Source organism: Taeniopygia guttata, chromosome 22 (genome assembly GCF_048771995.1).
Source record: "Taeniopygia guttata chromosome 22, bTaeGut7.mat, whole genome shotgun sequence".
Classification (NCBI taxonomy): Eukaryota; Metazoa; Chordata; class Aves; order Passeriformes; family Estrildidae; genus Taeniopygia; species Taeniopygia guttata.
Window position 1 is genome coordinate 1,902,851 of NC_133047.1, and position 18,682 is coordinate 1,921,532.

General features: G+C 68.0%; 1 protein-coding gene across 2 annotated transcripts; it reads right to left on the reverse strand.

Annotated features, from left to right (window-relative positions):
• Positions 1–364: 364 nt before the first annotated feature.
• On the reverse strand, positions 365–18,492 carry HR (HR lysine demethylase and nuclear receptor corepressor). 2 transcript variants are annotated; one of them, XM_072917743.1, is made up of 19 exons: positions 17,361–18,492; positions 11,853–12,671; positions 10,549–11,377; positions 9,000–9,174; positions 7,243–7,556; positions 7,018–7,167; positions 6,857–6,934; positions 6,658–6,776; positions 6,475–6,553; positions 6,158–6,324; positions 3,712–3,918; positions 3,428–3,626; positions 2,610–2,685; positions 2,365–2,486; positions 1,285–1,383; positions 1,051–1,187; positions 820–987; positions 624–734; positions 365–546 (listed from the first exon to the last, which is right to left on the reverse strand). In XM_072917743.1, the coding sequence occupies exons 2-19, from the start codon at positions 12,618–12,620 to the stop codon at positions 484–486; spliced, it is 3,861 nt and encodes a 1,286-aa protein (XP_072773844.1). In that variant the 5' UTR covers positions 12,621–12,671; positions 17,361–18,492; the 3' UTR covers positions 365–483. The 2 variants fall into 2 exon arrangements, with proteins under 2 accessions (XP_072773844.1, XP_072773846.1); XM_072917745.1 differs by lacking the exon at positions 17,361–18,492 and having other exon boundaries at positions 11,853–12,768.
• Positions 18,493–18,682: the final 190 nt, after the last annotated feature.

The following is an 18,682-nucleotide window of genomic DNA, read 5'->3' on the forward strand; positions in this document are numbered from 1 at the left end:
GCCCGCGGCTCCCGGTATCGCTCCATGCCCGGTGCTCCCGGTGTCCCTCCGTGCCCGGTGCTCCCGGTGTCGCTCCGTGCCCTGAGGCTCCCGGTGTCCCCCCGTGCCCGCGGCTCCCGGTATCGCTCCGTGCCTCCCGGTGTCGCTCCATGCCCGCGGCTCCCGGTGTCCCCCCGTGCCCTGAGGCTCCCGGTATCGCTCCATGCCCGGTGCTCCCGGTGCCCCCCCGTGCCCTGAGGCTCCCGGTATCGCTCCGTGCCCGCGGCTCCCGGTATCGCTCCGTGCCTCCCGGTGTCGCTCCATGCCCGCGGCTCCCGGTGTCCCCCCGTGCCCGCGGCTCCCGGTATCGCTCCGTGCCCGCAGCTCCCGGTGTCGCTCCGTGCCCGGTGCTCCCGGTGTCCCTCCGTGCCCGCGGCTCCCGGTATCGCTCCGTGCCTCCCGGTATCTCTCCTTGCTCGGTGCTCCCGGTATCGCTCCGTTCCCTCACTGGCAGCCCCGCAGGACCTCCAGTGCCTCCCGCACGGCGGCGAGCATCATCCCGTCCAGCTGCGAGGGCGCAAAGAGGGGGCTCAGCCCCCCGCTCAGCCCACCCCGACCCCCCCAAATTTCCCCCAGAACCCCACCTGGGCACGGAGGTGCGGCGGGGCCCCGGTACCGAGCTGGCGGAGGCGCACGGCGCTCTCCGGGGACAGGAACTGCTGCTCCACGCTGATGGTGCCGCTGAGGCTCCGCACCTGCCCGGTTTGCCGTGCCTCAGTTTCCCCAGAGGGCTCGGCACAGCTTCTCGGGGGGGGTTTAACGGGGATCCCCCGTTTTTACCTGGTGGGGAGCCCCGGCGGGGACCAGCACGGCGTCCCCGGGGAGCTGCAGGAGGCTCCAGCCGCTCACCCCGCGCTCCTCCCGCAGCCGCCGCCGCAGCTCCGCTTCCAAATAACGCCCGGTGGGCTCCGCCGCTGCCTCCCCGCCCTGCCCCGGCTCCGGTGCTGCCTGTGGGGTGCCAGGGATGAGCGGGACCGGTGAATGGAGCGGACCGGGGTTGGTGGCACCCACCTGGCGCAGAAAATCGCGGATCCGGGTGGCATCCTCGGCGCGGAAGATGTGCCACAGCGCACCGCGCCCGCCGCTGCCCCGCAGCCGCTCCCGCAGCGGCGCCTCCAGCTCGGCCGCGTCCGCTGCCAGGAGCGGCTCTGCGGGCACAGAGGGGTCACGGGGGGCACGGGGGGCACGGCGTGGGCATGGCTGTGGGTGTGGGTATGGGGGGGACACCCGCAGCCCGCCCCGTACCCCGCGGAGCCGGCGCTGCGTGGGTCAGGACGCTGATGGAGTCCAGCGCTTCCACCGTCAGCGCTTTGGTGCCCAAATTCCGCTCCTGAGGATGCGCACCTGGAAGGGGATCGGGCATTGGCACGGCCGGGGGGAGCCCTGTGCACCCCCAAATCCAGGATGCCCCCCAAAGCTCCAGTGCCCCCCAAAACCCCGGAGAACCAAAGCCCCGGTGCCTCTAAAAGCCCCGGTGCCCCCCAAAACCCGGGTGACCCAAAGTCTGGCAGCTCCACAAAGCCCCCGTGCCCCCCAAAGCTCCGGAGAACCAAAGCCCCGGTGCCCCCCAAAACCCGGGTGACCCAAAGTCTGGCAGCTCCACAAAGCCCCCATGCCCCCCAAAGCCCCGGAGAACCAAAGCCCCGGTGCCCCTAAAAGCCCCAGTGCCCCCCAAAGCTCAAGAGCCTCTCATGGTCCAGGACCCCCAAAGCCCCAGAGCCCCCAAAGCCCCCAAAGCCCCGGTGCCCCCCAAAACCCGAGGGGTCCCCCAAAACTTGGGTGACCCAAAGCCTGGCAGCTCCCCAAAGATCCCGTGCCCCCCAAAGCCCCGGAGAACCAAAGCCTCGGTGCCCCTAAAAGCCCCGGTGCCCCCCAAAACTCGAGAGCCTCTCATGGCCCCGGTCCCCCCAAAGCTCCAGAGCCCCCAAAGCCCCCAAAGCTCCAGTGCCCCCCAAAGCCCCCGTGCCCCCCAAAACCCCGAAGAACCAAAGTCCCGGTGCCTCTAAAAGCCCCGGTGCCCCCCAAAACCCGAGGGGTCCCCCAAAACCTGGGTGACCCAAAGCCTGGCAGCTCCCCAAAGATCCCGTGCCCCCCAAAGCCCCCGTGCCCCCCAAAGCCCCGGAGAACCAAAACCCCGGTGCCCCTAAAAGCCCCTGTGCCCCCCAAAACTCAAGAGCCTCTCATGGTCCAGGTCCCCCCAAAGCCCCAGAGCCCCCAAAGCCCTGGGTGCCCCCAAAAACCCGGGTGCCCCCAAAAACCCGGGTGCCCCCGAAGCCCCAATGCCCCCCAAAGCCCCGTGCCCCCCAAAACCCGCACCGCTCTGACCGTAGGCGGCGCAGAGGCGCGGGCGCAGCCGGCGCTGGCCCCGCAGGAAGGTGGCCAGGTTGAGGCGGCCGCTGGCCCCGCAGTACTCGGGCAGGGGCAGGCTGGCCCGCAGGTTGGTGACCCTGTGGCACAGCGGGGATGTGGCGACACTCAGGACCCCCTCCCCAACCCCACTGAGCCCCGCTGGCCCAGCCCTGGGGTGGGGAGGGGACATTGAGGTGATGCCACCCCGCGCTGTCACCTACCGGCTCAGCTCCGTGTCCCCAAAGCCGCGCTCCAGCTTCAGCAGGGCCCCGCTGCCCGGCTCCTGCTCGGGGCACGCTGCGGGAGGGAGCCCGGTGCCAGGGGAGCACATCCCGGCTCCCCGCGTGCCTCACCCCAAAATCCCACCCAGCACCCCCTGTGGGAACCCAGAGCATCCCTCTGGCTGCCCTGGGACCCTGGCAGGGGTCAGAACCCCCCTGGACAGAGCCCCCAGAGACACTGGCTGTGATCTCTGTCCATGGAAAAGAGTTTTCAATCCTACAGGATCAATTACCAGCTCTGAGTGTTTGATATCAGTAATAATTAAGTGTGGCACGGGTGCAAAAGTAAAATTTTAGGATTCTAGATAAGGGGTCCAAAGGGGACAAGATGGAGGAAATTGGGTGTGCCTTGTCCTTTTTCTCCTTCTTCATGCCCTCCATGTGTCACTGTGGTGTTGGCATTTTTTTGTTGGTTCAGGCTGGGGACACACTGTCCAACGTAGGTGACAGATATTGGCACGTTATTGTAAATCCAGCACAGGGAGTTTCTGGTATTTAATGTTTGTACCATCCCACTGAGGGCAGAGCCCCACACGCTGCCCTGCAGGACAGAGCTGCGGCAGGGCAGCAGAACATATTAGAAATAAAAACAAAAATAAATAACCTTGAAACCAGCACAGACCAATTATGGCTTCTGCTTTGGCAGCGGGGCTGACAGACAGAGACTTTCTACAATCTCAGAATCATCAATACCTCCAATTCCGACAACCCCACAGCAGGAATTCTGTGCCACAGACACAAATTCTTGGTCCCCTCACCTGCGCTGGTGGCAAAGCCACCCCAAAACTCGCGGCTGCTGATCCGGACTCGGCTCGGCGGTGCCCGCAGGTTCACTGCCTCCACCTCCTCCTCTTCCTCCTCCTCCTCCTCCTCCTCCTCCTGCCCCGAGCGCTGGAAGGATTCGGGCGCCCAGAGCCGCGGCTCCAGTTTCTTCTGCAGCCCCGACACCAGCACGGGCTGCGGGGGCAGGCGGGGCTCAGTGGGGATGTTGGGGGGCTCCCGGCTGTCCCCCCAACACCCCACACGGATGTGGGGGGCTCACCTGGCCCTGCCTCCAGTGCTCCTGGAAGGATTTGTAGTCGCTGGGGTGGCGCAGCCAGAGCAGCCCGCTGGGGGTGAGGATGCGGGGGGACGCGGGGGGCTGCGGGGAGCCGGGGGGGCTCAGCCCGGGCCCCGCCGGCCTCTCCTGGATCTTCCTCTCCACCACGCGGGCGATGATGGTGTCCAGGATGCTGCTCAGCCCATCGTCCTGGGGGGGCGGGATTGGGGAGCCCCTCAGCCCGCGGGGGTGGGCAGCGGGGCAGGGGGTGGGCAGTGGGACACGGGGTGGGCAGGGGGGTGTGGGGTGGGCAGCAGGGTGAGGGATGGGCAGAAGGGCAGGGGGTGGGCAGAGGGGTGCGGGGTGGGCAGCGGGGTGAGGGGTGGGCAGCGAGATGTGGGGTGGGCAGCAGGGCAGGGGGTGGGCAGCGGGGTGGGCAGGGGGGTGAGGGGTGGGCAGTGGGGCAGGGGTGGGCAGAGGGGCAGAGGGTGGGCAGGGGAGTGAGGGGTGGGCAGTGGGGCAGGGGTGGGCAGAGGGACACGGGGTGGGAAGAAGGGAATGGGGTGGGCAGCAGGACACGGGGTGGGTAGGGGGTGTGGGGTGGGCAGTGGGGCAGGGGTGGGCAGTGGGATGTGGGGTGGGCAGTGGGACACAGGGTGGGCAGAGGGGTGCGGGGTGGGCAGAAGGGTGCGGGGTGGGCAGGGGGACACGGGGTGGGCAGAGGCACACGGGGTGGGCAGGGGGACACGGGGTGGGCAGTGGGATGTGGAGTGGGCAGAAGGGAATGGGGTGGGCAGCAGGACACGGGGTGGGCAGAGGGGTGTGGGGTGGGCAGTGGGGCAGGGGTGGGCAGAAGGGAATGGGGGGGCAGAAGGGCAGGGGGTGGGCAGCGGGGTGAGGGGTGGGCAGTGGGATGTGGGGTGGGCAGTGGGACACAGGGTGGGCAGAGGTGTGCGGGGTGGGCAGGGGGTGCAGGGTAGGCAGAAGGACACGGGGTGGGCAGAAGGGTGCGGGGTGGGCAGGGGGACACTGGCTGGGCAGTGGGAGGTGGGGTGGGTAGCGGGCAGGGGGTGGGCAGCGGGGTGAGGGGTGGGCAGTGGGGCAGGGGTGGGCAGAAGGGAATGGGGGGGCAGAAGGGAATGGGGTGGGCAGCAGGACACGGGGTGGGCAGGGGGTGTGGGGTGGGCAGTGGGATGTGGGGTGGGCAGTGGGACAGGGGGTGGGCAGAGGGGCAGCAGGGGGTGGGCAGGGGGTGCGGGGTAGGCAGCAGGACACGGGGTGGGCAGCAGGGTGTGGGGTGGGCAGCACGGAAGGGGGTGGGCAGCAGAGCACGGGTGGGCAGGGGGACACGGGGTGGGCAGTGGGATGTGGGGTGGGCAGCGGGACACGGGGTGGGCAGAGGGACACGGGGTGGGCAGTGGGATGTGGAGTGGGCAGAGGGGTTTGGGGTGGGCAGGGGCACACGGGGTGGGCAGTGGGACAGGGGGTGGGCAGCGGGACACGGGGTGGGCAGGGGGATGTGGAGTGGGCAGAGGGGTTTGGGGTGGGCAGGGGCACACGGGGTGGGTAGTGGGACAGGGGGTGGGCAGCGGGACACGGGGTGGGCAGGGGGACACGGGGTGGGCAGGGGGTGCGGGGTAGGCAGCAGGACACGGGGTGGGCAGAAGGGTGCGGGGTGGGCAGAAGGGCAGGGAGTGGGCAGCAGGGTGTGGGGTGGGCAGCACGGAAGGGGGTGGGCAGCAGAGCAGGGGTGGGCAGCGGGGTGCGGGGTGGGCAGTGGGATGGGCAGCAGGACACGGGGTGGGCAGGGGGATGTGGGGTGGGCAGTGGGGCAGGGGTGGGCAGAAGGGCAGGGGGTGGGCAGCGGGGTGAGGGGTGGGCAGTGGGGTGAGGGGTGGGCAGAAGGGCAGGGAGGGGGCAGCAGGGCAGGGGGTGGGCAGCACGGAAGGGGGTGGGCAGCAGAGCAGGGGTGGGCAGGGGGAGGTGGGGTGGGTAGCGGGGCAGGGAGTGGGCAGCGGGACACGGGGTGGGCAGTGGGATGTGGGGTGGGCAGTGGGACACAGGGTGGGCAGAGGGGCAGGGGGTGGGCAGAGGGGCAGGGGGTGGGCAGAGGGGTGCGGGGTGGGCAGTGGGGTGAGGGGTGGGCAGAAGGGCAGGGAGTGGGCAGCAGGGTGTGGGGTGGGCAGCACGGAAGGGGGTGGGCAGCAGAGCACGGGTGGGCAGGGAGACACGGGGTGGGCAGTGGGAGGTGGGGTGGGCAGGGACACGCGGGGTGGGCAGGGACACGCGGGGTGGACAGGGACACGCGGGGTGGGCAGGGACACGCGGGGTGGGCAGCGGGACGCGAGGTGGGCAGGGACACGCGGGGTGGGCAGTGGGGTGCGGGGTGGGCAGGGACACGCGGGGTGGGCAGGGACACGCGGGGTGCCCCGAGAGCCGCGGGACTCACGCCGGGCAGCGCCGGTGCCACGGGGGCGAAGGCCATGCGCACCCCGTCCTGCCCCGGGCACAGCTTCACGGCGGTGGAGGCCAGGAGGTCACGGAGGGTCGCGGCCTGCACGGGCCCCCCCCGCTCCGGGGGCTGCCCCGGGCACGGCGCCCCCCGCTCGGGGCTCTCTGCTCGGTGGGGAAAACGCAGTCAGGGTCGCTCACGGCATCCTCTGCACCTCACCCCCTCCACGGTACCCCGAAAGGGGACGGGGTGCGGCATCCCTGACCCCCCCGGAGCGGGGCCGTGCCCCCTGGGGGGGTCGCAGCCGGCCCTACCTTCCTCGGTGGGCCGGGAGGGGTCGGCGGGGCCGTGGCTGCGGAGGGGCAGGGTGGGCACCGCGGCCCCCGGCGGCTCCTGAAACACCCCGGAGCATTGGGGGGGTCCATCGGTGCTCTGTGCAGGGTTGGGGGGCACCCGCACCCCCTTTTCCCCAGCACCCAGAGCCCCCCCCGCCGTACCTGCCCGCCCGGGGGCTCCGCCGGGCTCTGCTCCGCTGTCCCCTCCCCGCAGGGACAGCGCGACTCGATGCCAAACTTGGCCCTGACCTCGTGTAGGAGCTTCCAGAGCCGCGTCAGGACTGGGGGAGGACGGGGACAGGGGTGTCAACCCCCCCAGCAGCGACCACAGAGGGGTTTTGGGGCTGGGGGACACGCTCACCGCCGGTGGGGACGAACTGCGTGGGGACCAGCGATGACACGCGGTGGTCCCGCCCGGGGCTGCACTCTGCTGGGCCCTCTGCGCCACAGACAGGCTGCGTTTGTCCCCCCTGAGCCCCCCAGGGCTGACACCCCCTTTTCCACCCCTCCCTGTCCCCATACCAGTGCCACTCTCCTCCCGCCCGCTGCGGTGGCAGTCGGGGCACAGCTGGAAGCCACATCTGGCGCAGCTCCAGTGCGAGTTGAAGAAGCCACGCTGGCAGGCGTCACAGAGCTGGGGGGCTCCTTCCCCCCTCCTCCAGCCCGTCAGCCCTGCGGGGAACACAGCCTCAGCCTCCCGGTGTCCCCCGTGTCCCCGGGGCCACCCCCGGCCCGGTCCCCGCTTACCCCCGGGCCCGCCGGGGGCTCCCGGCCACGCGTCCCTGTCCCTGCGGACGGCGGCGCAGAAAGGGTCCCCCAGGACCCCCAGCAGGTACTTGGCCAGGCAGAGGCTGCTCCCCACGGTTCTGCTCCCCACGGTTCTGCTCCCCACGGTCCTGCTCCCCACGGTTCTGCTCCCCACGGTTCTGCTCCCCACGGTCGCGCTCCCCGCGCTCCGCAGCCCCGGCTCGGGGCCAGCCCCGTCCAGCGGATCCCCCTCGGCCTCCGCCAGGCTGCAGAGGCCAGCGGCGCTCAGCTCCCCGCGGTCCCCCAGGGCCAGCCTGCGGGGACAGGGACAGATTCGGGGGGCTCAAAATGGGGGGATGAAAAAAGGAGGTGAAAATTTGGGGTGGAGAAGGGATGGAGTTCAAAACTTGGGGTGGAGAGGGGACAGAGTTGGGGGTGCTCAAAATACAGGAGGTGAAAACTTGGGGTGTAGAGGGGACAGAGTTGGGGGTGCTCTAAACAGGTGCTCTAAAATTTTTACCTCATCCGGTGATGAGGTAAAAATTTGGGGTGTAGAGGGGACAGAGTTGGGGGTGCTCAAAATACAAGAGGTAAAAATTTGGGGTGTAGAGGGGACAGAGTTGGGGGTGCTCAAAATACAAGAGGTAAACATTTGGGGTGGAGAGGGACAGAGTTGGGGGTGCCAAAAATGGAGGGATGAAACAAGAGGTGAAAACTTGGGGTGTAGAGGGGACAAGAGCTGGGGGCGACCAAAATGGGGAGATGAAAAAAGGAGGTGAAAATTTGGGGTGGACACGGGACAGAGCTGAAAATTTGGGGTGGAGAGGGGACAGAGTTAGGGGTGCTCAAAATGGGGGGATGAGACAAGAGGGGGAAACTTGGGATGGAGAAGGGACAGAGTTGGGGGTGCCAAAATTGGGGTGATGAAACAAGAGGTGAAAATTTGGGGTGGAGAGGGGACAGAATTGGGGGTGCCAAAATTGGGGTGATGAAACAAGAGGTGAAAATTTGGGGTGGAGACGGGACAGAATTGGGGGGCGGGTCAAAGAGGTGAAAATTTGGGGTGGAGAAGGGACGGAGTTCAAAACTTGGGGTGGAGAAGGGGATAGAGTTGGGGGTGCTCAAAATACAGGAGGTGAAAACTTGGGGTGTAGAGGGACAGAGTTGAAAAATTGGGGCAGAGTGGGACAGAGTTGGGGGTGCTCAAAGAGGTGAAAACTTGGGGTGGAGGGAGACAGAGTTGAAAATTTGGGGTGCAGAGGGGACAGAGTTGGGGGTGCTCAAAATGGGGGGATGAGACAAGAGGGGGAAACTTGGGATGGAGAAGGGACAGAGTTGGGGGTGCTCTAAACGGGGTGATGAGGTGAAAACTTGGGGTGGAGAGGGGATGGAGTTGGAGGTGCCAAAAATGGGGTGATGAGACAAGAGGTGAAAATTTGGGGTAGAGGGGGGACAGAGTTGGGGGTGCTCAAAATACAAGAGGTGAAAAGTTGCGATGCCCCAAAGAGGGGTGACACAGAGGGATGCCCCAAAGTGGGGTGACACAGAGGGGTGTCCCAAAGAGGGGTGACACAGAGGGGTGTCCCAAAGAGGGGTGACACAGAGGGGTGTCCCAAAGTGAGGTGACAGGAAGGAAAGGCTCTGACACGGGTGATAGAGGAGGACGTTCCCAAGCGGGGGGATCCCCAGGGATACCCCAAAAAAGGGGGTGCTCCGCCGCCCCCCGACACGTCCTGCTGCAGCCCGGCCCGGCTCACCTGCGGAAGTGCAGCAGCCTGCAGGTGCTCTCGGGGGGCTCCTCCTCCTCCTCCTCGGCCCGGGGGTCCCCCCTGGTGCGGGGGGCGCAGGCACAGCAGCGGGGGATGGTGGGGGGCAGCGCCGTGCAGGGCAGGCTCTGCAGGCACCGCCGCTCCCCCGCACGGCCCGGCGCGTCTGGGGACACGGGAGGCGCTTGGGGACACCGCGGGGCCCCGGCCGCAGCGGCTGGGAGGGACTGGGAGGGACTGGGAGGGACTGGGACTGGGACTGGGATGGACTGGGATGGACTGGGATGGACTGGGACTGGGACTGGGACTGGGATGGACTGGGACCGGGACCGGGACCGGGACCGGGACTGGGAGGGACTGGGACTGGGACTGGGACTGGGACTGGGACTGGGATGGACTGGGATGGACTGGGATGGACTGGGACTGGGATGGACTGGGACCGGGACCGGGACTGGGACCGGGACTGGGACTGGGACTGGGACTGGGACTGGGATGGACTGGGACTGGGACTGGGACAGGGACTGGGACTGGGACCGGAACTGGGACTGGGATTTACTGGGATGGACTGGGACTGGGACTGTGATGGACTGTGATGGACTGGGATGGACTGGGATGGACTGGGACTGGGGGTGTCTCCGCGCTCTCGGTGGCTCTGGGGACACGGGAAGCGCTTGGGGACACCGCGGAGCCCCGGCCACAGCGGCTGGGAGGGACTGGGAGGGACTGGGAGGGACTGGGACTGGGACTGGGATGGACTGGGAGGGACTGGGAGGGACTGGAAGCGCTCAAGGCCAGCTTGGATGGGGCTTGGAGCAACCCAGGATGGTGGAAGGTGCCCCTGGGCACGGCACGGGGTTGGCACTGGATGGGTTTTAGGGTTTCTTCCAAGCCAAAGCATCCCGGGATTCCGGGATTCCGTGATTCTGGGGTTCTGGGATTCTGGGATTCTGGGATTCGGGGATTCCGGGATTCTGGGATTTGGGGATTCTGGGATTTGGGGATTGTGGGATTCCGGGATTCGGGGATTCTGGGATTTGGGGTTCTGGGATTCGGGGATTCCGGGATTCTGGGATTGTGGGATTCGGGGATTCCGAGATTCTGGGATTTGGGGATTCTGGGATTCTGGGATTCTGGGATTGTGGGATTTGGGGATTCTGGGATTCCAGGATTCTGGGATTCCGGGATTCTGGGATTCTGGGATTCGGGGATTCCGGGATTTGGGGATTCGGAGATTCTGGGATTCATGGATTCTGGGATTCCGGGATCCTGTGACTGGCACGCTGCGGCGGGGGCTGGAAACTGGGCCAGAAAGTGGGGCTGGAAAGTAGGGCTGGGATGCCAACACCTCCCCGAGGAGCCGCTGCCTCGGCAATGCCACCCGAGGGTGTCACGCTGCCCCAAGGGGACATTTCGATCCGTGCCCACCCTGAGCCGGTGACACCGGGAAAAAGCCCACGCGTGTTCCCAGCTGGCGTCGTGGGCACGGGAAGCGGGGTGCAAAATTCCCTCGGGATCGGCTGCTGCTCCCGCGCATCCTCACCTTCATCTCGCAGCTCCATCCTCCTCTCCTCGGGGTCCCCCGCGCCCTCCGTGCCATCCCCCGGGCACGCCGCGGCCTCGGTGCCCCTCTTGGCCGGCCCGGCGCCCTCTCCGGCAGAGCGGAGCCCATCGGGGGTGCCGTGGGGGCGTTTGGCCGAGCGTTTGCCCTCCCCGGGGGTCTCGGGACCCCCGTCCCGCCGGGAAGTTTTGGAGCGAGGCAGCGACTGCTCCGAGTGCCGCGTCAGCCACGTCTTCTTCAGCTTGGTGTGGTTGCTGGGGGGGCACAGAAAACGCCCCCCGGCCGTGCCCAGGGTGGGCTCGAAGGGGTTGGGCACCCCCGGGCACCCATCGCAGCTCGGGGTGCGGCACAGACAGCCCGGGGGGGGCTCCGGTTTGGCCAGAGCCGCTGGGTAGTGCCCATCCACCGGCAGAGCCGAGGGGTTGGGCTCCCCGCACACCGGGGGCGAGCCGGGCCGGGCGTTTCGGTAGCCCGGGTGCTCATCTTTGCGTTCCGAGGGCCGGGCCGGGCCGGTGTCCGCGGTAAAATCAGCACCGTGGGGCCGTGAGCCCACCCAGAGCCCCCCGCAGCCCCCCGAGGAGGGCTGCGGGAGGAACAGGGGGTGGCTGGAGCCGGGGGGAGGCGTGCGGGGATGGGGAGTGGGCACCGCCGAGCTGCCCCCCGCCCGGCCATCCCCCCGCGGGGCTCCGGGCAGCTCCGGCTCCCCCTCCCCGCCTCTGTCCTGCCCTGCTCGGCTCTTGCCCAGCAGCTGCGGCGCCGCGCGGTTCTTGGTCGAGGGGTGGAATCCGGCTCCTTTCTTGGCGTAAAACTCCTGGAAGGGAGCAGAGGCGCGGTGTCACCCCAAATGGGGGTCCCCGTCCCGCTTCTGTCACCCACAACATCCCTGCGAGGCGGCGGTGGGGAGCATTCCGTGCCCCTGCCTCAGTTTCCCCACAGCCCTGCCAGGCTGGGCAGCCTCCCGCTGCTTGCCGGTGGCCGGGGCTGGGTTTTGGGGTGCCCGTGACCCCTCGCTGCCAGCGTGGGAAAGGAATGGGGAGCCGCAGCGGCTCCAGCGGGGCGCGCCCAGGGCTGGCAGCGCTGCCTCCCGCCGCCCCCGTGCCGCGGCTCCCGGCGCCGTGACTCAGCCCGGGGGCGGTACACCCGCGGGGACACCGCGGATCTCGGGGGGTTGGGACCCCCCCATGCCGAGCCGTGGCTGCCTGCACCCCTCGGGGCGTTCGGGAGGGCTGGAGCCGCTGCCGGGAGCCCCGGGGAGCGCGCCGCGGAGCCTCGCCGGGGTGTCCTACCTTGTTCCCCGAGCCGGGGCACTCCAAGCGGGCCGGAGCCGCCTCGCCCCTCGGCGGGACCCCCATGTAGAGGGGCTGACCCCAGGCGACCGCGTAGGGGCCCAAACGCCAGTCCGGGCCGGCCCCCACCGCCCCCGGTCCCTCCGCGCCCGCCCCGCCGAACGGGGGCTCGGCCGGGGGTGCGGTGGGCAGCAGCGAGGACAGCAGGAAGGGGCTGTGCTCGGTCTCCAAGAGGAAGGGGCAGTGGCGGAAAGCCGGGGGGTCTCCGGCCGCCTCCCCCGCCGCGCCGCGGGGCTTGCCGGTGATGCCGGGGCGCGGCGCGTCCAGCCCCGGTACCGGCAGCGGGTAGCGGTGGTACGCGTGGCTGTAAAGCGCCAGCGGGGCCAGCACGGCCTCGGCCCAGCGCGGCCCCGGGGGCTCCTTGCAGGGCTCCCCCCAACCCGCCTTGGGCTGCCCGTTCCGGGGGGGCAGCAGCGGGGGGAGCTCGGCTCCGGCCTTGGGGCGGCACAGGGCGGCCGGGTAGGGGCAGCCCAGGCCGGCGAGCTCCCGGACGGGTCCCGAACATCCATGGGAGCCCCTCCAGGGCCATCCTTTCTCCGTGCCGTAGCTCAGTTTGCCGGGCTCCGGGTAGGCCGGGAGTCCCAGCTGGGCAGCGGCGCTTGGGGGTAAAAGCATCCCGCTGCTCTCCATCCCCCGCGGGTCCTGCGCTGCCTCCGGGGCTCTTCTCCACCGCGCCGGGGTCTCCCCCATCCTGGCGTCGCTGGCCATGCTGCTCCGACACTCATGTGGTGCTCAGCGCCGGGCCGGGCAGGCGGGATCCTGCGGGAAGGGAGAGGGACATCAGTGCGGAACAGCACCCACCCTGCCCGGGCAGCGCTGCAGGGAAACTGAGGCACGGGGACCTTGAGGGTATCGCTGCCTTTAACCCCCCCACACCCACCCCAATTCCATCCTGCCGTGTTTGGCGGGGGGATCCCCGGCTCCCGAGCCCCGCGGCATCCGTCGGGATGCCCGATCCGGGTGTCCCCGTCCCGTCCCGTCCCTCCTGCGCCCATCCCGGCGGGGCCGGAGCCGGAGCCGGGACGCACCTCGCGCCCAGCGGTCCCTCCGCACCCAGCCTGGCCCCGCGCCCGGCCGCTGGCACCCGGCCTGGGGAGGCCGTGCCCCGCGCAGGTATTCGCCCCCGGCCAGGGCGCTTCCCAGCAGGGGGGAAGCTCCCCGCTCGCAGGGGCCCCTCCTGGGAGAAACGCCGGGGGGGATTTGCAGGATTAACCCTCCCCCGGGACCCCCGGCCACACGCGGATGCGGGTGCGGAGCCAGACCTCGCAAGAACCGGCGGTCCCGGTCCCGGTCCCAGTCCCAGTCCCGGTCCCAGTCCATCCAAGTCCCAATCCCAGTCTGTCCCAGTCCCAATCCCAGTCCCAGTCCCAGTCCATCCAAGTCCCAATCCCAGTCCCAGTCCCAGTCCCTCCCAGTCCCAGTCCCAGTCCCAGTCCATCCAAGTCCCAATCCCAGTCTGTCCCAGTCCCATTCCCAGTCCCTCCCAGCCCGCCGTGCCCAGGGGGACAGAGCCGAGCTCGGGCAGCTCAGGGTGCGACGGAGCCATCCCCAGGGCCGGGATGGGGACAGGAGCAGGGTGGGGACAAGGCGTGTGTCCCCCAGCCCGTCGTGCCCAGGGGGACAGAGCCGAGCTCGGGCAGCTCGGGGTGCGACGGAGCCACCCCCAGGGCCGGGATGGGGACAGGAGCGGGGTGGGGACAAGGCGTGTGTCCCCGGAGCCGCCCGTTCCCGTCACATCCTCCTCCCGGAGAGGGCCAAGTCTCCGTTCCCACGGTGCTCGGGCAGCATCCCGGGGCACCCTGTGCGTGCCGGGGCACCCTGGGGCGCACAGGGACACCCTGGGGCGCACAGGGACACCCTGGGGACAGTCACCCCACCCCCCCAGCGCCAGGCTCTCCCACCCAGCCCCATCTCAGGATGCTCTCCCAGCACAGCTCCGAGGCCACCCCACCGCCTGCGGTCCTCGCGGTCACCCCGAGGGTGACACTGCCCCAGGGGGGACACTGTCCCCTCTCCTCCATCCCAGCCGGAGCACAGCTCGGCGAGCGTCCCCACTGCCCCGCAGCTACCTGGAGGGTCCATCAGGGACCCCGGGGCCGAGGACGAGCGGGGTCTCCGCCGGTGCCACCGGGTCCCGGAGAGGCGAAACCGGGCGGGCTCCGGGAGCACCTAAACCCACAGGCTGAAGGGGTCCGGCTCCGGGATCTGGAGGAGGCAGAAAGCCGCCCTGGCGGCCCTGGGGATGTTCTTCTCGTGCTGGAGCTGGACTTTTTGATCCATTGGCTTGGGAAGCTCCGTGCTCCTCCTGCCTTTCGTCCTGCGAGCTGCGGCTCCCGGCGGGCTGGGATTTGGGGACAAGGGGACCCAGGGAGCGGCGGCAGCACCAGCAGGACCTTCCCCGGCTCTAGGCAGCCCTGAGCATCGTGCGGCGATGAGGACGGGACAAGGAGGGTGGCGGTGACTCGGCTCCCCACCAGCGTGCAGCCTCCGCCGGCTCCGGCAGCGACTGGGCGGGCGGGAGGGATGCCGGGGCTGCTGACGCCCGGGAACCGCCCGGGAACCGGGAATCGGCGGTGCCGCCCAGCCCCGGGGGCACCGGCGGCGGTGCCAAGGCGGGCAGGTGTGCTCTGCCCCGTGCGGGTGAAGAAAGCGCCCTTTGTTCGCCGAGGCCGCCCCGTCACCCATGAAAGGCTCCAGCCGCCCGCTCCGGGCGAAACTGGAACGGGAGAAACACCGGGATGGGCCAAAAGTGCCCGTCCTGGGGCTGGGGAGATGCTGGGGGCATGTCCAGCACGGAGCACGGGGACATCCTACGGGTTGGGAGTCGCCAGGACCCCAAATCCCTTTGGCTTTGGCCAGAGGTTACGGATCTGGACTGAAATCGTGCTCCAGAGGTCACAGATTTGGCCTCAAGTTGGATTCCAGAGCCATGGAAGGGTCACAGATTTGGCCTCAGGTTGTCCTCCAGAGCCATGGAAGGGTCACAGATTTGGCCTCAGGTTGTCCTTCAGAGCCGTGTCCAAAGGTTACAGATCTGGCCTCAAATTGTCCTTCAGAGCCGTGTCCAAGGGTCCCAGATCTGGCCTGAAGGTGGATTCCAGAGCCGTGTCCAGAGGTTGCAGATCTGGCCTCAAGTCATGCTCCAGAGGTTGCAGATTTGGCCTCAAGTTGGATTCCAGAGCCACGGAAGGGTCACAGATTTGGCCTCAGGTTGTCCTCCAGAGCCATGGAAGGGTCACAGATTTGGCCTCAGGTCGTGCTCCAGAGCCGTGTCCAAGGGTCACAGATCTGCCCTCAAATTGTCCTTCAGAGCCATGGAAGGGTCACAGATGTGGCCTCAGGTCGGATTCCAGAGCCGTGTCCAGAGGTTACGGATCTGGACTGAAATTGTGCTCCAAAGGTTACGGATTTGGCCTCAAATTGTCCTCCAGAGTCGTGTCCAAGGGTCACAGACCTGGCACAAGTTGTGCCCCAAGGGTCACAGACCTGGCTCAAGTTGTGCCCCAAAGGTCCCAGACCTGGCTCAAGTTGTGCCCCAAAGGTCCCAGACCTGGCACAAGCTGTGCCCAGGGTCATGCCCATGCTCCTGCAGCTCCCGGACCCCGCAGCAGCCGGCTGGGAAGAGCAGGGCGTGCTCCAAGGGGTGCTGTGCCAACATCCTGGCAGTGCCACCCTGAGCAGGGATGAGGAGGGAGAGCCTGGGGCCGCTCATGCCTGTCCTGCAGCCCACCAGGGTCACACCCGTGCCAGCTGTGCCTACCAGGGTCACACAGATCCCAGTCGTGCCCACCAGGATCACACAGATCCCAGGATCACACCCGTGCCAACTGTGCCCACCAGGATCACACCCGTGCCAGCTGTGCCCACCAGGGTCACACCCGTGCCAACTGTGCCCACCAGGGTAACACAGATCCCAGCCGTGCCCATCAGGATCACACCTGTGCCAGCTGTGCCCGCCTGGATCACACCGATCCCGGGATCACACCGATCCCAGCCGTGCCCATCAGGGTCACACCTGTGCCAGCTGTGCCCACCTGGATCACACCGATCCCAGGGTCACACCCGTGCCAGCTGTGCCCACCAGGATCACACAGATCCCAGGATCACACCCATGCCAGCCGTGCCCACCAGGGTCACACCCGTGCCAGCTGTGCCCACCAGGATCACCCAGATCCCGGCCGTGCCCATCAGGGTCACACAGATCCCGGGATCACACCCATGCCAGCCGTGCTCATCATGGCTTGGCACGGCCTGGCACGGCTCAGCACAGCCTGGCACGGCACAGCCTGGCACGGCACAGCCTGGCACAGCAGCACCCACCGCCAGCGCCACTCGCCCAGGAGGGTTTTTGGGGGGTTTAGGGCGCTGCTGGCCGCACCCATGGGTGCCAGGGAACAGGGAGGGGACCCGGGCAGGGCTCGGGGCGAGGAGGAGGCGCTGACAGACAAAAACCAACCGGAACCGGCCCCGAACCGCCCCGAACCGCCCCAAACCGCCCCAAACCCGCCCCGAATCGCCCCGAACCGCCCCGAACCCGCCCCAAACCCGCCCCGAACCTCCCCCGAGTGCCGGGGGGGGCTCTGGGGGTGCCCTGGGAAGGGTCTGGGGGTGCCCAGGGGGTTCTGTGGGTACCCGGGGAAGGGTCTGGGGGTACCCGGGGGGTGCCCGGGGGGGCTCTGGGGGTACCCGGGGAAGGGTCTGGGGGTGCCCTGGGGGCTCTGGGGGTGCCCTGGGGTGAGCCGGGCTGGGTTGGGTTGTGCCAGCTGGGGCACAGCCCCCGGGGGGGGTTCGGCACAGAGCCCCCAAATCCTCCGGTGTGCCCCAAAACGGAGCGCGGGCGGCAGCGCGGGAGGGGACACTGTCCCCAGGGTGTGGGGCAGAGGGACACTGTCCCCACCGTGTCCCCACGGTGTCCCCACGGTGTCCCCTGGGATCGTGGGTGACACTGAGGGGATGTGGGGCGGAGGGACACTGTCCCCAGGATGTGGGGCAGAAGGACACTGTCCCCACAGTGTCCCCACGGTGTCCCCACGGTGTCCCCTGCGGTCATAGGGGGGATGCTGAGGGGATGTGGGGCAGAGGGACACTGTCCCCACAGTGTCCCCACAGTGTCCCCTGGGATCCTGGGGGGACGGTGTCCCCACGGTGTCCCCACGGTGTCCCCAGATGTCCCCTGGGGGATCCCAGTGCAGCCCAGGGATCCCCAGCCCGATCCGGCTGTTGGGGGGGATGTTCTGGGGGTCCCTCCCTGCTGCTGCCCCCTCCCCATCCCGGTGCGCCCCCAGCCCCACAAACCGCGTCCGCACGGGGAAAGAACCCCAAAATCCTGTTTTTTATCATGCAAAATGGATCCGGAGTGCACGCACAGAACCCCAGCCCTTCCTCCTCCTCCTCCTCCTCCTCCTCCTCCTCCTCCTCCTCCTCCTCCCAGCCCCGGCGCGCACCCACCTGCCCGCAGGTGAGGAAGATGAGGGCGGAGGAAGCAGCAGCAGCCCCGATCCCCCCTCCCCGTGCCCAGCACCGAGAGCTTTTGTTAATCTGCAGCCGGCGCTTCAATTAAAAAAATAAAAAAAAAATTAAAAAGAAAAAAAAAAAAGAAGAAAAAAACGAGAAAAAATGAGGAAAAAAAATAAATTAAAAAACCCACGTCAAAGCTTCAGGAGCGCGGAGGCTGCGGCGGAGCGGAGGGCACGGGAGGACGCTCAGCCCACACCAGAGCGGCTTTCTGGGAATTTGGGAATTGGGGCCGCAGCCCAACCGCGCCGGCAGCCCGCGCTGCCCCCCAGCCCTGCCCGCCGCTCCCCGGGGCCGGTACCGGTTCGGTGCCGGTTCCGGTGCCGGTTCCGGTGCCGGTTCCGAACTGCCTCCGCAGCTTCGGACGCTTCTCCCGAGCCGCATCTCCCGTTTTTCCCCGGGGAAAGGTGAGTGAGCATCGCTAAACCGCGCTGGCTTCGCTGCCGGGGGCGGGCGAGCCGCTGATCCCGGGCGGGGGTCGCGTTACCGAGCCCCCCATCACCCCCTGCCCGGTCCGGGGTGCCCCTTCCCCGCGTTACCGACCCCCCCATCACCCCCTGCCCGGCCCGGAGCGCCCCTTCCCCGCGTTACCGAGCCCCCAACACCCCCTGCCCGGCCCGGGGCGCCCCTTCCCCGGTGCTGTGAGACCCCAAGGAGAGGCTTGGGATGGATGGAGCGAGGAGAGGGAGAAGGAGAAGGAGAGGAAGGAGAAGGAGGAGGAGAAGAGAGGAGAAAGAGAGAGGAGAAGAAAAAGGGAGAAGGAGAAGGAGAAGAGAAGGAGAAGGAAAAGAGAAGGAGAAAGAGAGAGAAGAAGAAAAAGGGAGAAGGAGAAGGTGGAGTGAGAAGGAGAAGGGAGAAGGAGAAGGAGTGAGGAGAAGGAGAAGGAGAAGGAGAAGGAGGAAGAGAAAGGAGAAGAAAAAGGGAGAAGGATAAGGAGGAGTGAGGAGAAGGAGAAGGAGCGAGGAGAAGAAGGAAAAGGAGTGAGGAGAAGGAGGAGAAGGAGAAGGGACAAGAAAAAGGGAGAAGGAGAAGGAGAGAGGAGAAGGAGTGAGGAGAAGGAGAAGGAGAAGAAAAAGGGAGAAGGAGAAGGAGAAGGAGAAGGAGAAGAGAAGAGAAGAAGGAGTGAGGAGAAGGAGAAGGAGAAGGAGAAGAGAAGGAGAAGAGAAGGAGCGGCCGCTCCGCGTCCCAGGGCACGGCGGGATGTCGCAGCCAGCCCACCTCTGCCGGTGTCCCCGATGTCGCCGCGGCAGCCCCGC

Excerpts from the sequence above, each read along its gene's own strand:
- HR (XM_072917743.1), bottom strand. The coding sequence starts at position 12,620 with ATGGCCAGCGACGCCAGGATGGGGGAGACCCCGGCGCGGTGGAGAAGA. Across the intron at positions 6,935-7,017 it reads GCGGGAGGAGAGTGGCACTG|AGGGCCCAGCAGAGTGCAGC; the intron begins GTATGGGGACAG and ends TCTGTGGCGCAG. Across the intron at positions 1,384-2,364 it reads GCGCCTCTGCGCCGCCTACG|GTGCGCATCCTCAGGAGCGG; the intron begins GTCAGAGCGGTG and ends ATCCCCTTCCAG.